Here is a 20,518-nt window from a genome sequence, read left to right as displayed (position 1 = left end):
AAGGGCAAGCAACTGACTTTCTCTAAGATTTTGCAGGTTTCTCATCCTCTGTTTTTCTTTCTAAAAAAGCTTAAGTTCTCATGTCTGCTGCCTTTGCAAGCCATCCACTTCATATTTGGACACAAGCAAATAAAGGGAAAGGACAGCAAGGACATTAATGTAAAGATCATCCAATGTTAAGAAATTGGTGGGCACAGATTAGGCCACATTATGGGCAAAAGAAAATTAGACTTGGGGTTTCCTTTCACAAAACTGAGGGTACATATGAAAAGAGACAAAAACTGATTGTGTGAAATACAGGTCTGTCTGGAGCTCAGTATTCTTCAAGCCTGTATGGTTGCAGCTATTGTGGCTTGTATTGGTCTGGGAATATCTGACTTTGCTAGCTGGAGGATCATGGCTAATGTAGAAGGTCCTTTTATGTCTATGTAATCAAAGCAGTTTTCTAGGTAGTGTAAGAGTGGGTCTATATGGCAACGTCAAGCATAAAAGGGGAAAGAATAGTGTAACACAGTCTGAACCCATGTCCTCAGGACAAGGTGGGGATATCAAACTGCTTTTTAATAGGCAAGTGTTAGGGGAGTCCTAAAGATTGTAGATAAAGGAAATGTATATAATGTAATAAGTTGCTATTCAATTTTGTCAAATACCATCTTAGCATCCAAACTGAGTAAAGAGAGTATTTGACAAAATTTTATAGCAACTTAATTCTGAAATTTTACAGATTCCAGTTGGTGATGGTTGAGAATGAAGGGGAAACATATTTTTAATCCTGATTTTAAAAAGATATGGGCCAATACCATGACAATAATGTAAACTACTTGTCAGGTCTCTAGAGATATACTGTGTTTACCTTGATTCTCAAAGGTAAGGGTAACCCGTATATATATATATATATATATATAATAAAATCCACCTTATGTACAAATATATAAATATATATATCTTTCTCAGAATTATAATGTTCACATAAGTCAGAGCACAGTGTAAGGGTTTATACACAAAAAACATGGCATTACGATGTAGTGGTTCTGGTGCTTAGAGTTTCCCTTTTAGTTATTTGGCACAAATATTACAAGTGACCACAACTCAATGCTTAGTGTATACTTAGCATATATTCGAGTACAGCATAATCACTGGCTAATGCACAATATTTAAAAATAATATTAAATCAAATTAAGTATAACTTAATTTTAGAAGTTAATTTCCTTTTCCATCAAATGCTTTTAAGTAGGAATATTAATTACCCACAAACACCAATCTGCAGTAAACACCAGCATAAGTGGCAAAATTGCTTTAATGAAGATCTTATTATCTGAATAAATGCAATTCCTTTTTAACTTGAATTAGTAAATTATCCAGGATGGATTTTCCAGTGGGCAGATGAGGCCATGCAACTGTCTGTCACGGGATTCTGTCTTGACCCTACAAATGTGTATTCTTTTTTGTGTTGAAATATTCTCAATATTACCACAGACCACACCTTACAAGAGGTACTGCATACCACCTAAGTGTCCCGGTTTAGAAGCAACAGTCCCTAGTTTTTGTGCCCAAATCTCTATGTTCCTTTTCCCTAATGTTCCTCTTTTCTAGGAGCTCCACGGGATTCAAACAAAGCCCACAGCACCCATACACTGCAAACAACACACACACTGTACAGAGTGTTTACAAACAAAGCTCACAGCACCCATACACTGAAAACAACACACACACACTGCCCAGAGTGTTTACAAACAAAGCTCACAGCACCCATACACTGCAAACAACACACACACTGCACAGAGTGTTTACAAACAAAGCTCACAGCATCCATACACTGCAAACAAGACTCACACACTGCACAGAAAGTTCAGGCACAAGTCACAACATTCTTACACTACTCATGGCATTCACTCACTGTGTACAGCACCTGTGGCATTCATGTAAATCAATTATGTCTTCCAAAAGCAATGACATATGTTTATCTTTTATTCAATGATCACAGCACTCTCACCCTTCACACATCATTTGTAGTCCAACCATATAAATTACACACTTATAACAGAATTCACACACTGCGTGCAGAATTCACACAGTGCCAACAGCAATACTCATAGTGTTCACTACACAAACATATTTACCTTCACATAGTACACACATAAATATCAATATGCATTCACACACTATAGCATACCTCCCAACATTTCAAATGGACTAAGAGGGACATTTTGATTGTATTGGTGTGTTCAGGATTGGAGTTATTCTGAGAAATGTAAGGTGACTTACTAATAACAATTTATGTAACTAAAATGTAATTTAGAACAAGAACTATGTAACATATTTACACAGATCGATTCCTCAGCACATTTATTGTAGTGTAAATACACATTACTGTGAATATTACTGTGGAGCTTTAGTATACACTCAGGCACACCAAGAATATCAAGCTCCTATAAAAGAGAGGACATTGGGATAGATAGAAGAGAGAAGACACAACATCCAGTGGAAGAAAATAAATAAATAAATAAATAAGATCCTACACTGGAGTTGGTAAAGGTTGCAGGGTATACGGGCATAACCCATGGGGTGTAATATAGAAAAGAGAAAGGCTGAAAAAAGGGGATTACAGACGGGTCCTCCCAATCATCAGTCTCAATACCCCTAAATAAAGTTGTTCATAGTAATGGCTAGGAATTGCCAGTGTAGAACATACATGAAAAATATGAAAAATAATAAATTTTTATTAGTCCCTTCTAGGGAAGATAATCACGACAAAATTTAAAATTAGAAGTGTATATACAGTGAACAAATGTGAAAGAGTAGGAATCCTCTATCAAAAGCTGGCCTCACAATATACCTTGTTGTCAAAAATAATTGCAACAATGTTTCAGACGCTAAAAGTAGCTATTGATATGTATCTTAGGAGAAACAGTGGTGTCCCCCTAATTGAGTTGCAAAATAGCAGAGTTGCTAGAGAGGGGAGGGAACAAAAAAAAATTGGGATAGATAGAGTCATGTATTCAAAAGCTAAACACGCACACGCACACAAACACACACACACACACACACACACACACATATATATATACACATGCAATGAAATAGATTTGACATTTTATTTTTTTCTCATATTTACTTTTTTTTATTAATAAAATGTTATTGATTTAGTTTTTTTTATATTTTTTATTGGGAACGGTTAGCGCAGGTGCTGAGAAACAATCTAACAAAACATTTACAAGTACTGCATACATATAGAAGCTGCAAGTACTGCTCATATTTATTCCCATAAGAGCAACATGCAAGTAGTTTTGGATTTCTTTTGTCTATATGATGGTCACAAACCATGACCCATTCACTAGTAATTTGTCACTGTTCACACGTGTTATTTGCAGACAGTGAGGGCTGTAAAAACAGAAATTTGCTTTAAAAGCAAACAGTTTTGTTTGAAAATATTGGCCAACTTTTCTTCCATTACATATTGGTTGCTTAAACTGTGTAAAATGTTTCCATAGTAAAAAAAGAAAGAATGTAACACCTACTTAAAGCTTCCTCTAGTACCATAACATCCAATCTTACACATAAATAACTTGGTATGGAATAAGCAATTAGAGTCCCCCCATTAGCCCTGCCCATCAAACTGATGAATTGGAATAATTACAATAAATTAACAACTTAATGTTTCCTGAAAAAAGGTTAATGACTAGTGTAATATATTATTATTATTTAGTTCTGCCTTTGATTGTTAGTTGGACTGTGTAAAAAAGCAACAAAGGGCACATTAAGCTACAAGTATGTTTAAGGTATTCCTTTTTTAATGCATCATAGAAATAAAAAGCTCATAAAATGCTAAATAAAATAAAATGAAAATTATAGCTCTCACTGGTAACGGTCCACGTGATTTGTTGCCCCTGCAGTTACTTGAAGGAACGACTGTCACCTCAAAACTTATTTTTTAATATTATAATAATTTCATCAAGTTTGGAAAGAAAATGTAAAAAAAACAAAAAAATTTAGAAACTCATCCCTACCTTTAGTATATGGTAGGATGCTTTAGCCATTTTGATTACCGTGGGTACAGGTAGTCTCTGTATAGGGAGTGAAGCAGGGAAGACTATAAAGACTATTAGTTTTCAAACACTGCCTGTAATGCATATATATGGATGGAGGATCCTGTTATATACTAACTTTCCTTTCAAAACATGACGCACTTATTATTATATTAAAAAATTGTTTTGAGGTGAGTTGTCCTTTAATATTCAAAAAGAAAAGGTTTCAGGCAATTGTGGTCCTTTGGTTTTAACCCCTTAAGGACACATGACATGTGTGACATGTCATGATTCCCTTTTATTCCAGAAGTTTGGTCCTTAAGGGGTTAAATTGGAGCTATAAAGACCCACTCAGTACTTTTTCAAGATAATGGCATGAAAATAGGAGAATAGGGTGAAACAGGCGCCAACACACCATTATTTAATGGTTGATACTTTATAGCAGATAGCAAGAAGTTGTTTTTTGATATAAATAAAGGGGTTATTACAGTGTGACTGCAAGGCCAACACAAAGGGCTACATCAGGAACTTGTAGAGAGATGTACAGCTTTCACATGGAACGTGGATTGAACTATAATGAAAGGGATGTAATCTGCAGATAAAGCTGTAATATAGATGTAACATATTTTGGAGGAAAAGACAGGATTCTTATTGGGAGGCTACAAAAGATAAACATATCACATGTTGCTACACTACAGGTAGGCAAATACATTAAAATTGGTATAAATTAAATAGGTGATATTTATAATATTGTGTTGTAAATGGAACATATTGTGTCCATCGTAAATGACATATGTCCTGTCCTGAAATACAACATTATTAAATGTATCTATGAAACTTCCCAACTCCTCCTTCACATCCTTGAGAACTACTCAGAGTACAAAAACGGGGCTTATGGAAGATCTAGAGACCCATGAGTTCTTCTTTGATCTTCTTGAACATACTAACTACTACAACTAGATGCTTCTTTTGTGACTAGTGAACGCACAAGTAGATGCACCTTCTAATCAGCTGTCACCGGTGACAGTGGCAAGTAGCTGGAATTAAATCAGTTTGCTTTGTTCTGCCACCTCTGATGTATAAGGCAAAATAGATTTATATTGATTACACTGAAATTTCAGTGACATTCCAACACAATATTTAGGCAATTTTTTCAATAATTCTATTTTTATTTTTTAAAAAAAAGTGACATGTCTTCTTTAAATATCATTCCTGCAGCCTACAACACACATAAACCTAAAGGAGAAAATATATTTGTAATGTTGACAATACAGAATAACAATTTACAAAAAAAACTACAAAAAAACCTTACTTCTGAATTTAATACAGACAGAAACAATAAAAAGATTTAATTAGTAGCTTGAACAAATGATACTGTCTCCAATATATGAGCAACTAAAAAAAACAATAAAGAAGTAATCATTTGCCTTGGAGACTAAAAACAACTCTGATTATAGAGGTGAGGCTTAAATAAAAATGAAGCATTAGAATATTGAAAATGCTAGTATTGTAAACTTACTGTAGGTTCTAAGATTACCATTAAGTTGTGCATATACAAAGTATATAATTGGGTGTTTTGCAGAAATCTATCCAGGGGATCTATCCAGGGGAATTTGTGACAGGATCCCCTCTGCAAACCCGCCCTGTGCCACCCCCTATTTTCAACTCCCCACATGCTGTATTAACCACATACCAAGCTGTATTGACCATGAACCAAAGTATTAACCCCAGACATTAAATCTGCACCCATTGCATTAAAAATCTGCACATAGAGCAATACACTCAAACTTTCTTGTTTTCAAAATATGGAGCATTAAAGTGACACTCTCCGTATTACAGGAAACCCAAGGCTTACAATAAAATGTTGCCTGGGTTAGCTCCCACTAATAATATGAATACAATGTAGCAAAGTATAGCACATAATTGGTGGAAAGTGGAGTGTAGCACTCGGCCATCTTGCTCAATTCTTAAGGATTCTGTAGTAAAACTGTGGCAACTAATTAGCAGGCCCGGGGGTCAAAACAGCTCTTCCACTCTGTGTTTTTTGGTAAATATAATCTTGTATAAATGTGTTTTATGTGTCGATAGGTGTGTTTTATCATATAAACAGTGTATATTTATATACAAAGATACACAGTTTACATGGCGTCACTAAGGGAATAATGTGGTAGTTTATAAATATAAAACAGACAAGAAACAACAGATTTGGGCACTCAGCATTCTGAGATATTCCAAGTGGTATGTGGACCAGATGTACATTTATCAGTTTGCATTCACTAAGGAGGCCCACTTGGTCAGCACAGAAACATGCCTGTTTTAATACAAGTTCCATTTTTATGACAGGCCCATGATTAAGGTCACTAAAATATATATATTTTTCTTATTCCGTTATTGTTACATTCTGTATGGCATGAATGTGTGAAAGTGTGCCATTTTCAGTTATGTTTTATTTTGTATTCTGTAGTTAAAGCTATGAGACATTTTCTATCATCACTAAGTCGTCATTTATCAAACCTATCACAGGCCTGGTTTTCAAAAGTGATAAGTCCTCTCCATCATTTCTCATGCAGTCTGCAAAGCACTGCGCTATATATTCAGACCAATATTGGTCATAGCGCTATTAAAAACAAAATGTATTACTGATGGCAATTATTGAAGAACTGCAACAACTATATATTGTAGCACATTGTAACACTGTAACACAGAAATACAATTTCAAGAATCTAAACATACATATGTATTGCCTAGTATTAAGTGCCTAGCTTGAAATGCAAAATGCTACCCTTCTCCACTCTATCTCTAGCCTATCGTGTGAAATAAACCCACTATAAACATGTGTGTGCCTCACTTTAGTTATGAATATGTTCTGGTTACAGTGGCACTTCTAATGTAAACTGTCTAGTATGGAACGAATTACAAGAGGATTCCCCAAATTTTAGGCTGCATGGAATGGATTTTATGATAGGTCCTTTCAGAGCTAACAGTCTCACCTCAGAGGGACTCTGTCTAGAACTCAGTGCTATCATTAGGAAAATACTGAGTTCTGTTAATCATTTTGTCCACTTTCTATGTCCCTATTTATATATTTTACTATATTCTCACACAAGATAATAAATAACATCAGTGTACATATCTAGGCCTAAATATTTACAGTAAATCTCATTTTATAAAGGAGATATTTCAGCATAATTGTAATTGTAGTTGTAATTCATTTATTTTGCGTCAATTCTATTTTTTATTACACATAATTTATGAAAAGCATAAAGAGTCATGACATAAGTTTAACCTCCCCTCTGTTGTACCTTTAAACTGTATATATCACTTTCATTGTTAGAACTAGTTGAAATAACATTGGATGGATGCATGCAGTGATTAACAATGGTGTGGTACATATTATGGGACAGTAAATGGTTTTGGAGCTTTGAAAAAGTGCCACGGTCACGTGCAACCCCCCCACCCCCTCCTTAAAATAAAGTAAACACAAAAGCACACTGCATGAAATGAGTGAATAATAGGAGGAAGCAGTTGACAGGAGGCAAGCGGTAATGCATGATGATTGGTGTGTATTCAGATGTCTGACCTGTTAGTTGGTCGTCGCCTGCAGCAGGGGCGATGCGAATGTATGGAGTTGTAAGCTGAGTCACGATTATCGCAGCTAAGGCAAAGGAGTTTCCAGGTCAGCATGCATAAGGAGAAGAAAAGCCAGACTGAAGCAAGGCCGACAACACTGTCAATGGTTACTATTCTCAATCTCTGCAACATCATACTAGCAAAACAGCAGCACCAGAACCGTCATTGCATATAGGCATTTGTAGCATGCTTTCAGATAAACAGACTGAGAGGATGTGGGAAGGAGAAGAGGATCGGCAGTGGAAAATGGTTTCATTTGACTCTGGCTACATTTTGTGATAAATGACACAGTGGAAGAAATGTCAAACTGACGGCAAGACCATGCAGTTACATCCCAGTATTAAGTGATCGGTGTGCGTCATCTTTCTTTAAAGGGTTAATTTTCTCATTATTACTGGTGGCTCTGGGCTATGACACCATAAAACCCTTCTGCTATGCAGCAAAATTTATGTCTTTCTGGGACTGGACTAACTATTATTACCCAAAACAATGCCTCTGAAACGTGCCCTCAGTGGTCGAAGGCGTAGTATAATAAAAGTATTGCCATGCTCATGTTCTTAAAGTAGCTGACTTCTATCTCTTTAGATGTCAGCTAACTAGAAGTACCGTGATCTTTGCATTGTTGAGTTATAAACAATAAAGTTTTAGAAAAAAAAAAGTGTATCCATATCTGTTTCTGCATGCATTGTGGGAGATTTATCAAAGTATTGCAGACAATTCAGCATCTTCTTGGTGCTTTTCCCCATTATTATTGTGTCAAAATATATGAAATAATCCACCCATTGTGTCTTTGGTGCCCTAACCATCATTTTTGAATGCACAACCTGAACCTCCCCCCCCCCTTTTTTACTATAATGTAATATACACAAACCAATTAGAGATCAAAAATAAATCACACTTTTTAGAACAGTTTGATAAATTTTCCATGTTGGCAAAAATGCTGCAATTCTCAAAGCCTATCAGATCTGCAATATTACTACGACAACAGAGGGGTTAAATGTAACCCCTTAATGATGTGTTGCGTTTGTGACCAAGCCCTCTTTGGGCACTTTTCTACCATACTTTCACCCTTCCGTTTAGGTGATCCCATAAATACAATATATTATTCTGTACAGGAGAATGTATACATATCACAATATTAAATAGGAATAAAATATTCAAAAATTGAAAAAATTAATTTAAAAAACACATTTAATCATTTCTACACGCCAAGTACAACAACAAAAATAATAATACACAAACCAACTCAAAATAGATTCACTAAAGAGTCCTGATTGTTAAAAATGCCCAATGTGTGTAGGATTTCAATAATAATTTTTAGAAGTTATAAAACAAATGTTGCAAGTAGTGAATTATAGGTTTAAAACTACAATATTGCAGAATTTAGCATGCAGAGATTACAACTTATATATCAGTTCCAAACGTGTATATTTGTTAAAGGTATATCCCCTGGACTATGTAATTTAGAGTATGTTGACACTTTTCATGTAACCATTATATTACAAACATAGGTCAATATATTTCATTTTTGTTTGTGGGTTTTTTTTCCCCACACATTTTATTTTGGTAGAAATTCACAGAACACACATGTCTCACTACATCAAACATCCCATATTTGTATTCTGCTACTGATCTCGATTACAATGATACTCCTCATTTATAACTTTTCCTCTAATCCAACCCTTAAACTAAACCCTTTAACAGTGCCTCTGAAAGTGGGACACTACCTCTGTGGCATTCATACGGTGCCTGCTAGTGCTATATCAAAATTTTAGGCTGCCATTGTTTTAATAAAAGCATTTTAAAAATGTTTAAAAAGGTCAAATACAACAGCTGGAAAATGATGCTGGGAAAACACAAGAAAATTAAGGACAGACTTTTTTTTAACTGAAAGATTTCTAATTTACATGGAACAGCCTGGGTGCTATTAGAAATGTGGCAACAAGCAAGAGAAATAGATCATCTACCATCTGCAGACAATTAAGCTGAAAACGGCTGCTGCATAATATTTTGAAATATCCCTCTGCAATATTCAAATAGAGTGACTGATGATATGAATGCTCCGATGCTGCCAGTGAATGTGTTAACACTGCGCGTGCCACAGGGGTATCAGCACAATAACATGCGGCTCCCTGTGCCTGGCATTAAATATCCTGATGCCATTCCACTGTTCAAAAATGTTTGGGTGAAAATAGTGGGCGTTTGTAAAATTTGTACATGTACCATTTAGCAAGTTAGAAAGTTCAATATACTATTAGTATAGTAAAGTTTATTAACCCATTTAATGCCATGGAGAGTTTCAAAGATAATTTTGTATCTTCTTTCACCGAAGCATTAAGGACTAATAAATATATGGTTCTGAATAAGGTATGGTATGCATTGCATGTGTTTAGTAAATAGCCTCTTTTCCTTTTTTTTTTTCTGAGGACCTGAATACTTAACCCCTTAAGGACACATGACATGTGTGACATGTCATGATTCCCTTTTATTCCAGAAGTTTGGTCCTTAAGGGGTTAAAGGGACACTATAGTCACCAGAACAACTACAGCTTATTGAATTTGTTCTGGTGAGTAGAATCATTACCTTCAGGCTTTTTGCTGTAAACACTGTCTTTTCAGAGAAAATGCAGTGTTTACATTACAGCCTAGTGATAACTTCACTGGCCACTTCTCAGATAGCTGTTAGAGATCCTTCCTGGGTCATGGCTGCCTAAAATGCATCCAAACATTCAGTGTCTCCTCCCTCTGCATGCAGACACTGAACTTTCCTCATATAGATTCATTGATTCAATTAATCTCTATGAGGATATGCTGATTGGCCAGAGCTGTGTTTGAATTGTGCTGGCTCTGCCCCTGATCTGCCTTTTTGTCAGTCTCAGTCAATCCTATGGGGAAGCATTGTGATTTTATCAGACTACCACTTCTGATGATGTCAGCAGACTGCTTGTTTTTCTGAGGCAAACAGCATGCAGAGTTACAGCTTCAGGCTTGAATACAGTAAGAGTTTGCTATATTTATGGAGGCATAAGGGGCCCAGGGGGGCTAGATGGTGCTTTTAACACTATAGGGTCAGGAATACATGTTTGTGTTCCTGACCCTATAGTGGTCCTTTAAATCTGAATGCATGCAGGGAATCTGACTGATGACAGTCACTCATTTACCATGAGAGAGACTTGATTTAATATACAATCAATAGAGAAGGTATGCACAGATCTTCTCTACTAGTTTAATGTGAAAACAATATGAAAAAAACAGCAGGAGCATATGAAATGAGCTGGAATGTGGACAGCTTATATCCCTACTAATTGGGTATTAGTCATGGATAGTATAAAATTTTGTTCATTATATAGCATCCCAGGTTCTAAAAATTTGCGTAAAAGCAGAACGGTAAGGTTGCTGAAATTAGCCAGTTTTTTTGTTTTTTTTAACAGAGTGTGACATCCCTACCTCCATTGTTTTCCTGAATTGTGAACTCCACCAAATTCCCTCCCTTTAATTGTACTAACAATTATCTATCCTGGTAGGTCTACTATGTCCATTTTTAACCGGTGGTTACGGCACACGTCAAGCCGTACACTATATGCCTGATGTATTAGGCCAAAGCAACAAATACCATAAATAAGAAGTAAATAATAAGTAATAAAATGGTTAATACATTCATGGCTATTCTGCAAAGTTAATTATAAATGCATTCCCAAACCTTCCCTGATTAGCCAAAGGGACGAGCCTCTTTTCTTCCAAGGTTAAACGCAGAATATGTTATACTAAGTTGTGTGGTTTATATTCAGGAAGAAATTCTTCAATCTATAATAAACACTTTACCTGACTGTTATTGCTAATAGTATTCATGCAATGCATTATAAATCAAAATTGTATCCCACTTACTGAATTCAGCCTGCACTGTTTTTTATTCCCAAAAGCTACCCCTCGGGGTTTTAATAACAAAAAGCAAGTCATTCTTCAAAGCATGCTTATATTAAGAGCTACCAAATTGCTCTAGGTTATTGTAAGAGATTGAATGATTGCAGATTTAATCCCTGTTTCATATAAAACATAATACTTTGAGAGAAGGTAATATAAACAATGTTTCAATTTATTCCAATGACCAAGTTGTCCTTTATTTTCTTTTTTTTTTTATGAGATCTAGACTGCTATTCAATATCATTCCTTGTGCCTTCTTATGTTGACTGAAAATATTTCCTTATATATAAATGGAAATAAATATTTTAAATGAAATTTATCACATTCGGAAAGCACGCGGAGAGCCATTCGCTGAATAGTGAACTGAGGACTGACTTGCAAAATATAACTCATAACAGCAGAATTGGAATATATTAGAAACATAGAAACATAGAATGTGACGGCAGATAAGAACCATTCGGCCCATCTAGCCTGCCCAATTTTCTAAATACTTTCATTAGTCCCTGGCCTTATCTTATAGTTAGGATAGCCTTATGCCTATCCCACACATGCTTAAACTCCTTTACTGTGTTAACCTCTACCACTTCAGCTGGAAGGCTATTCCATGCATCCACTACCCTCTCAGTAAAGTAATACTTCCTGATATTATTTTTAAACCTTTGTCCCTCTAATTTAAGACTATGTCCTCTTGTTGTGGTAGTTTTTCTTCTTTTAAATATAGTCTCCTCCTTTACTGTGTTGATTCCCTTTATGTATTTAAATGTTTCTATCATTTCCCCCTGTCCTGTTTTTCATCCAAGCTATATTCCAGTGCAAATCTATATAACTGAAGCTGTGAACTGCAGAATTGATATAAATTAACTTTTATTTAAAAATTGTTAAATGATTTTAATAAATCAACAAATAAAATGAAAGAAAGTATTAAATAGAGTGGTGTAACACATAGTTGTGTTTACTTATGGGATCTAAAATGCTAGACAATTCTGTTGCCCTGGCAACATCAAATTAGTTCTCATTCTTCCAGAATATCAATAAAATTAGTTCCATTAATATTGGTATTTAGACCCCAGGGCATATTGGGAAAATAGCAGCAAGTTAAATGTATCTTCCCTAATTAAATAGGCAAGTATGCATATATTTAGCATTAGCTACATTTACTATTCTTCATTTTGTGATAGAACCTGAGCTGTGTAGCTTAGATTTCTGATACCTTCACCTGATATAAAAAAAAAAAAACTATTGGGGTGTTTTATTATCATTTATATGGACACGGATTCCAAAACTGAATTCAAGGAGGGTCAGGTTAATTGTTAAAGGGACACTATAGTCACCAGAACAACTACAGCTTATTGAATTTGTTCTGGTGAGTAGAATCATTACCGTCAGGCTTTTTGCTGTAAACACAGTCTTTTCAGAGAAAATGCAGTGTTTACATTACAGCCTAGCGATAACTTCACTGGCCACTTCTCAGATGGCTGTTAGAGATCCTTCCTGGGTCATGGCTGCCTAAAATGCATCCAAACATTCAGTATCTTCTCCCTCTGCATGCAGACACTGAACTTTACTCATAGAGATTAATTGATTAAATTCATCTCTATGAGGAGATGCTGATTGGCCAGGGCTGTGTTTGAATCATGCTGGCTCTGCCCCTGATCTGCCTCTTTGCCAGTCTCAGCCAATCCTATGGGGAAGCATTGTGATTGGATCAGGCTACCTCTTCTGCTGATGTCAGCAGGCAGTGGGCAGGTCAAAAACAGTGACAAAGCAAGCAGCTCCAGACTTGAATACAAGTAAGATTTTACTATATTGAGGGAGGCATGGGTGGACCAGGGTGGCTATATGGTGGTTTTAAGCTTATAGGGTCAGGAATATATGTTTGTGTTCCTGACTCTATAGTGCTCCTTTTATGCCTGGTAACTGTAACAGGTAGTTACCTAAAGACCTGGGGTAGGCAACCTTCGAACATCAGAGGAGAGGAAGTCCACCACATCTGGAGTGCTAAAGGTTGCCTACCACTGTTATAGTTCATACATTCTTTAGGGGAGCATCAAGGTTTCCTTCATTACGGCATGAAACATTTAATAATAGCCTATCATTAAATGATCAGTAAAAGAAAGTGTATAATATATCAACTATAATCCCTCTTCATTCACTTTATAGAGTAATGCCTTCAATCAACTAATTCTTCATCCTAAAAGTAATATCTCAAAGCAAATAGAATAAAAAAGTAGAGATCCCAAATTTAGCAAGTTTGTAATTAAAAATTAAAATGTTTCAGAATAAGAAATTACCTGTAATGTGAACACCCAGCCACCATTTAATACGAGATATCTAATCTGGTGATCTTGCACTGATAGTGCTAAAAGGTAAGATTTCTATGTCAGCTATTAATAAATTGTGAAACATTAACTCAGAGAAAATGTGAACCTAAATATTAATTAACCATTAAGACATGAGGACAGATCTGCTTGAGTTTCATTATATTTAAAACTAAATTTCATCACTTTTAGTTAATTCCATCTGCTTGCAGAATTACCTCATTATACCGTATGCCAACTGTTATACTATGGTCCTAAACTGAGAGTCTGGCAAATAATTTTATTGATCAATCTATAATAATACATATATTATGTATAGTAATTTCTTTGTAAACTATTAACAATTTCCTGCTCCAATAGATGTGTGCCATGCTTATCTTGATCACTGAACACAACTAATCCACTATGGGGGCACACATTTGGATCCAGCTTATAGAGGGGAACACCAGGTCTAGTTTTGTTGGCACTAAAACTAAGATGATGGTCCGTGCCACCAAAGAACATTAAAGTACTGCACTACATGATAATTTAGACCATGTGAATGTTAAAGTTGTAACGTAAAGGAAAACACAGACTTTTGCCTTCATCTCTATGAAATGCCTATTGTTCAGAGGGAAATCTGGCTTATAAATATATCCCAAATCCTCTCTCACCCTGTAGTGTCCATATTGTCCCCTAATATGCAGTGCTTTCGGGGCTTAACATGCCTGCTTGCAACAGCCAATATAATTCAACATAAAGACCTAAGGCACAATACAAAAAACAGTCTTGGTGACGCTGTCTCGTTTACATATTTTACAAAGATACAATGTTTCCGTTGCAATCCAAATATATACTAAGACAAAGTAGGGACTGGCAGTAGTAATATGCCAAGGTTGACAAAAGTTGTCAAGGCTGAGCTTCTGAGTGTGGAGATTCTTTGCACAGAAGGTCAGTCAATGGCTGAGAATGGTCAGCTGATGCTTTATCTACCACCACAACTACTGCAGCTTTGCAGAAGCCACAAGGACGTCACTGGATCACCTGGAGCTAAACAATTTTACCCATTACTGGGGAACTGGGCCAGGGTACTTTAGGCATAATAACCCCTACAGTGGGTTTTAGTGGTTATAATGCTTAGAGTAAACTATAATGCTTAGAGTAAACTTTAATTAAGGGTGAGGGAGGCACTAACCCCATGTCAACATATATTTAAGGGCATGAGAGCTACATAGGTAATACATTAATAATGGACACTGCAACAAGCACTACTCTTCTCTACTGATGCTAATGGCATACATGTAGGCCATTTACATTGTTACATAGTTACATAGCTGAAAAGAGACTTGCATCCATCAAGTTTAGCCTTCCTCACATATATTTTTACTGTTAATCCAAAAGAAGGCAACAAACCCAGTCTGAAGTGCTTCCAATTTTGCAACAAACTAGGGAAAAATATTAATGCTAATTAAAAAAAAAATAATAATAAAAAACCATATATATATATATATATATATATATATATATATATATATATATATATATATATATATATATATATATATATATATATATATACATATATATATATATATATATATATATATATATATATATATATATATATATCTTATATATAATGTCATACTAAGTATATCTTTGTATTAATATATACATATACACGAGTATATATATATAAAATAAAATATAGTAACTATATATATTGTATATATAAATATATATATATATATATATATATATACATATATATATATATATATATATATATTATAGAAAAGAAATAATAATCAATTAAAAATAAATTTAAAAAATGTAAAAATAATAAAAGAAATATATATATACATATATAATTTTATTCTAAATATTTTTATATTAATATATATATTCAAGTGTATGAAAATACACTTAGAATAAAATTATATATATATATATATATATATATATATCTATATATATGTTTATATCCATGTATATATATATATTTATCCATTAATAAATAAAAGAAATACAAAATATACATATGTCCGTATACATAATTACATAAATAATTTCATAAACATACATGTAGACTTCAAATATATAAATATGTATACATGTTTAAATTCTATGTGTATATTTATGTAATATTTTGACATAATTAAGTAATTTTATTGATTGCAATTTGGGGGACATGCCTGACAACCCAGGCCGAAAGTCCAGAGAATTTAATTGGCTAGCACTATATTTAACCCTGTAATGTTCCAAGACATTCTAAAACTGTACATGGGGGTTACTGTTTTACTCAATAGACTTCCCAGAACACAAATATTAGTGTTTCGAAACAGTAAAACATATCACAGCGATGATATTGTCAGTGAAAGTGATGTTTTTTGCATTTTTCACACACAAATGAATGGCATTTTCAGTGATAATATCATTGTTGTAATATGTTTTATTGTTTTGAAACACTAATAGTTGTGTTCAGCAAAGTCTCACAAGTTTAACAGTACCCCTCATGTATAGGTTTTATAGTGGTTTTGAAAGTTACACATTTTTGGGGTGTTCTTTGGCAGGAATCCTTAAAGTTCTCAGTACATGTATACTTAAATTGCTATGTGTGTCAAAAAATCACCTATTATTATTATTATTTTTTTTTTTATTTGGCATAGATTGGTGGCAAAATGGTTGCATGAAAAGAGTCAAAATATCCCAAGTTTAATACCTTTGTTGTCTTTTTTTAAGAAATATGTACATGTGGAGTGTTATTCAGGGATTTCTGACAGATATCAGTTTTACAATGTAATTTGCGTTGATTTAAAAAAAATGGTTTGGAAAGTGCTACTTATACTTATAGCCCCACAACTTTAAAAAAAAAAAGGTAAGTGCATGTTAACATTGAGTATTTCTAAACTCAATTTAGAAACTATTCAGCACGGGTGTTTTTTGGCAGTTGTACGTAGTTACATAGCTGAAAAGAGACTTGCGTCCATCAAGTTCAGCCTTTCTCACATTTGTTTTTTTGGGGTTGATCCAAAAGAAGGAAAAAAAAAAAACAGTTTGAAGCACTTCCAATTTTGCAACAAACTTCTTGACCCCAAAATGGCAGTCAGGTATCTCATTGGATCAAGCTGCTATTACCCCACTAATTAGAAATTATATCCCTGTATGTTATGTTTTACAAAATATTTATCCAATTGCTGTTTACACATCTGTATGGACTCTGATAAAACCACCTCTTCATGCAGAGAATTCCATATCCTTATTGCTTTTGATCTTACTGTAAAAAATCCCTTTTCTTTGCCTTAGATTAAATCTCCTTTCTTCCAACCTAAATGCGTGACCTTTCATTTTACTGCAAAAGCAGAGTGCACTGCATTACCTGCTGAGGTGACCATGGGCCGTGGTGCAGACAGACAGGGGTTTTAAATTATATGGCACAGAGATAAAGCTCAGAAAAAACGTTAACACTGGTACCAATAATTCATTACTAGATAATGTGTGTTTTTTTCAGAATGGCTTTAAGCATCTCTATAAACGTAAATGTAAGATATTAATGTAGGAGAAAATGCAAGCATTAAATCTGTCTGCATATGTTAATTGCTTTCTTAATAAAATATCGTAACTCACAAAAGCCAGACTGAACTCAAAGCAAAGGTCAATGCCAAGCATTGGATGGATCTGGCTTTAATGATAGGAACTATTAATACCAGTGTAATGTAATGGATGTCACCTAACTACTATAACAAATATTGTAAAAACAATGTTTTCAAAGACAACCAAGATTTTTTTACCCACACTGTGCTATTTCTATACTAATATCTGATTTTCCAGCTACCAAAATGACCTACTCATTATGATATAAGAGTGTAGCGGTACTTACCCTTTCCAGGGGCTGGCCGGGGTCCTCTGTTCGAGCCGCGCGCGGTCCTGCTGCTGCACGAGCCGCGCGCGGCTCATCCGAAGGCAGGAACAGGAAGGCGGGCAGTGACCGCGAGAAGCGGTCCCCTGTCCCGCCTGACTCTAAGAGTGCGCCGCGGGTCCCGGGCGCGCTCTTAAAGGGACAGTGGGAGCCTAAATTGGAAAAGGCCTCCCATTGGTCCCTGTCATGCCACACTCCCCATACACTTACCTTTTGGGGGCGTGGAGATGACAGGGACCAATCAAAATAGATGTTTAGTTATTTACACTCACCTTTTTCCCTTGGTTCCTTGCCCTATCGTGGTTTCTGTTTCAGTACCCTTTAGCGCGTGTTGTGTTCAGTTGTGTTCCTTCGTACTTGACCTTGGCTTTGTTTTCTGACTACGTTATCTCTTTATCCTTATCTGTTCTGTTTGCCGGCTTGCTGTTTACTGTGTACCAGACCCCGGCTAGTCCTAGTTTACGCTGTCTCTTTGTGCCCTTGATCTTGGTTCGTTCCTGACTCTGTACTTCTCCTATATACGTCGAGTCCGGCCACTCTAAGGTCCGGTAGATGTATCTCCCCTCTGTGTTGTCTTCTGTTTAGCTGAATCCTGCGTGTTGGGGTATATTCTCGTTACAAAGAGTCAGCCACTACAAAATTTCATAATTTTTTTTTTTACACTATACAACAATTATAATAATAAAAACTAAAGCAAATGCTACATGTTTTAGCAGATAAAATAAAACTATCAAAGCACAGAACCAAGAAGGATTAATTCGCTAGATTTAAAATACGTGCTAGGATCTTGATGTAAATATAGCCCATCTTCATCACTGGAACTTTTGGGTGACATGTCAATTGTATGGCTGAAGATTAAAAACAGCTGGAATGAGGGGTGGGACTTAACCACATAGCTGAATGGTCGCCATTCACCACGGCTCCCTACACTCTACGGCTAACCTGCCAAAAAAACTACGGTGCGGGTGGCCATTGACCCGTAGGTCAGACTGCCACGGCAACCGGCACAGAGGGCTACCCATCGATGCCCTTCTTGTATTCACAAATGGGCAAAAAAAACTGCCACAAATCTCGTGCCTACCTCGCCCTCCCTGCAGTACTGCACCTACCAGTGGCATTCTTCCCGGGGCATGAATACTGGGCCCAACAGCCGGCAGACCCGCAGCGACCCTCCAGCACCAATATGGGGAAACGCACACAGAAACCACAGGCAAGTACACCCAGGGATTCCTGAGATATAGGGGCTCTGCTGCAACACACCGCAAGCCACAAGATGGCGGCCGAACAGGATCCTGAGACAGGCTCCACATGCTCAGAACAGCAGTTGGAGGGACACAGAGCAGAACAGCGACCTGAGTTAGCCATCAAGCAGAAGGGAATGACTCAGCCCCAGCCACAAAAGGTGATATCAGCTACTGGTGGAAATGAAGCAGATGTTTGATGCTGACATGAACCTGGTAAGAACAGAAATGCAGGCAGTGACAGCACGGGTGCATGCCCCCGAAGAGGACATATTAGACCTCAAAAAAGAATTGAAGAGCATGGGAGACACCCTGCGTTCCATACAGTCTGCAAACACACTAGATGCCATGGAAGACCGCAGTAGGTGCACACACATCAAAATTTGAGAGACAATTGGGCCAACCACAATTGCCACAGTTCCTCAGAAGTCTAACAGCAGCACTCCTGCCACACACCCAGGCGAAGAAGATTGAGTTTGACGGCTATTTCCACATAAACAAGGCCAAATGGGCACCTACAACGGCACCAAGAGAGGTCATAGCCCGCTGCCACTCCACGTACGACAAACTCTGCAACCTGGCAGCGGTAAGGGGCAAGAAGCCATTAGACTTTGAATCATCGCAACTCACCTTCTACCAAGACATTACCCTGAACACCTTAATCTGGAGAAAGTCCTTGGGAGAAGTGACTGCTCGGCTACAGCAAGGGAAGGTAGAATACAGATTGCTACTACCAAGAACCCTGGCATTTATCAGAGGTGACGACGTCCTGAAAAATCTCCACTCTGTCAGAGGCCCCAGCCTTCCTTCAAAAACTGGGACTATCACTGAACATCCCAATGCCGGCGACACATTATCAACCTCTCATGAATGGGATACAGACAGAACAGTTCCATTCATCCCCAGGAGTAATAGGAGGCAAGAGGCAGTGACCTGAACATGCCACATAATGCCTACTATTTGTGTCCATGTTCTTTTGTTCTCCTCTCTAAGCTAACCCTGATGTTCTTTTTACTCCAAGTTTAGCTACTGTTTCCCCTTGACTGATCGCTGAGTGATACGACCACTAAAACTGGCTGTGACGAAACCTCCCCCCGTGATCCTCTTAGGTTAAGGGTCGACACTACACCACTCACCACTCCACGCACTGCAAACCTGTCACACAACCTCTGCTAAAAATCTAACAAAGACCCTATGCCTCAAATGTGGCACAAGAGCCAATTTATAATGGGACAACCAACAAAGCCTACTTTACACTCTAAGCCCTTGACATTGTAGTGAATAACCCTGTAAAAGTGTAAACATGACTGAACCGTTTTAATAGTATTTTTATTTTTTAATATGGAAGGATTTGGGAGCTTGCTTCATATAAATCCATAAATGGGTGGGACTAATTCTGACCTTGAGCTAGCTGGTGTAATAATATCGGAGTAATCTTATATGGTGAAATAGCAGGATATATGAAAATAGCAGAAATTGTCTGGGA

At 36.3% G+C, this 20,518-nt stretch overlaps 1 protein-coding gene across 11 annotated transcripts in view; it reads right to left on the bottom strand.

The window, feature by feature from the left end:
- Positions 1-20,518, bottom strand: part of PTPRM (protein tyrosine phosphatase receptor type M) — a 713,165-nt gene that overhangs the window by 269,197 nt on the left and 423,450 nt on the right. For 8 of the 11 annotated variants that reach the window (XM_063451546.1, XM_063451547.1, XM_063451551.1 and 5 more), the window contains exon 14: positions 7,606-7,680. The exons of the other annotated variants lie outside the window; for them this stretch is intronic. In XM_063451546.1, coding sequence (XP_063307616.1) covers positions 7,606-7,680 — 75 coding nt within the window. The remainder of the gene's footprint in view (positions 1-7,605; positions 7,681-20,518) is intronic. 11 annotated transcript variants of the gene reach the window in all.

The sequence above is a fragment of the Pelobates fuscus genome, chromosome 4, assembly GCF_036172605.1.
Source record: "Pelobates fuscus isolate aPelFus1 chromosome 4, aPelFus1.pri, whole genome shotgun sequence".
Taxonomy (NCBI): Eukaryota; Metazoa; Chordata; class Amphibia; order Anura; family Pelobatidae; genus Pelobates; species Pelobates fuscus.
The sequence above is the reverse complement of the archived record's forward strand: the minus strand, read 5'-3'. Positions and strand labels throughout refer to the sequence as shown.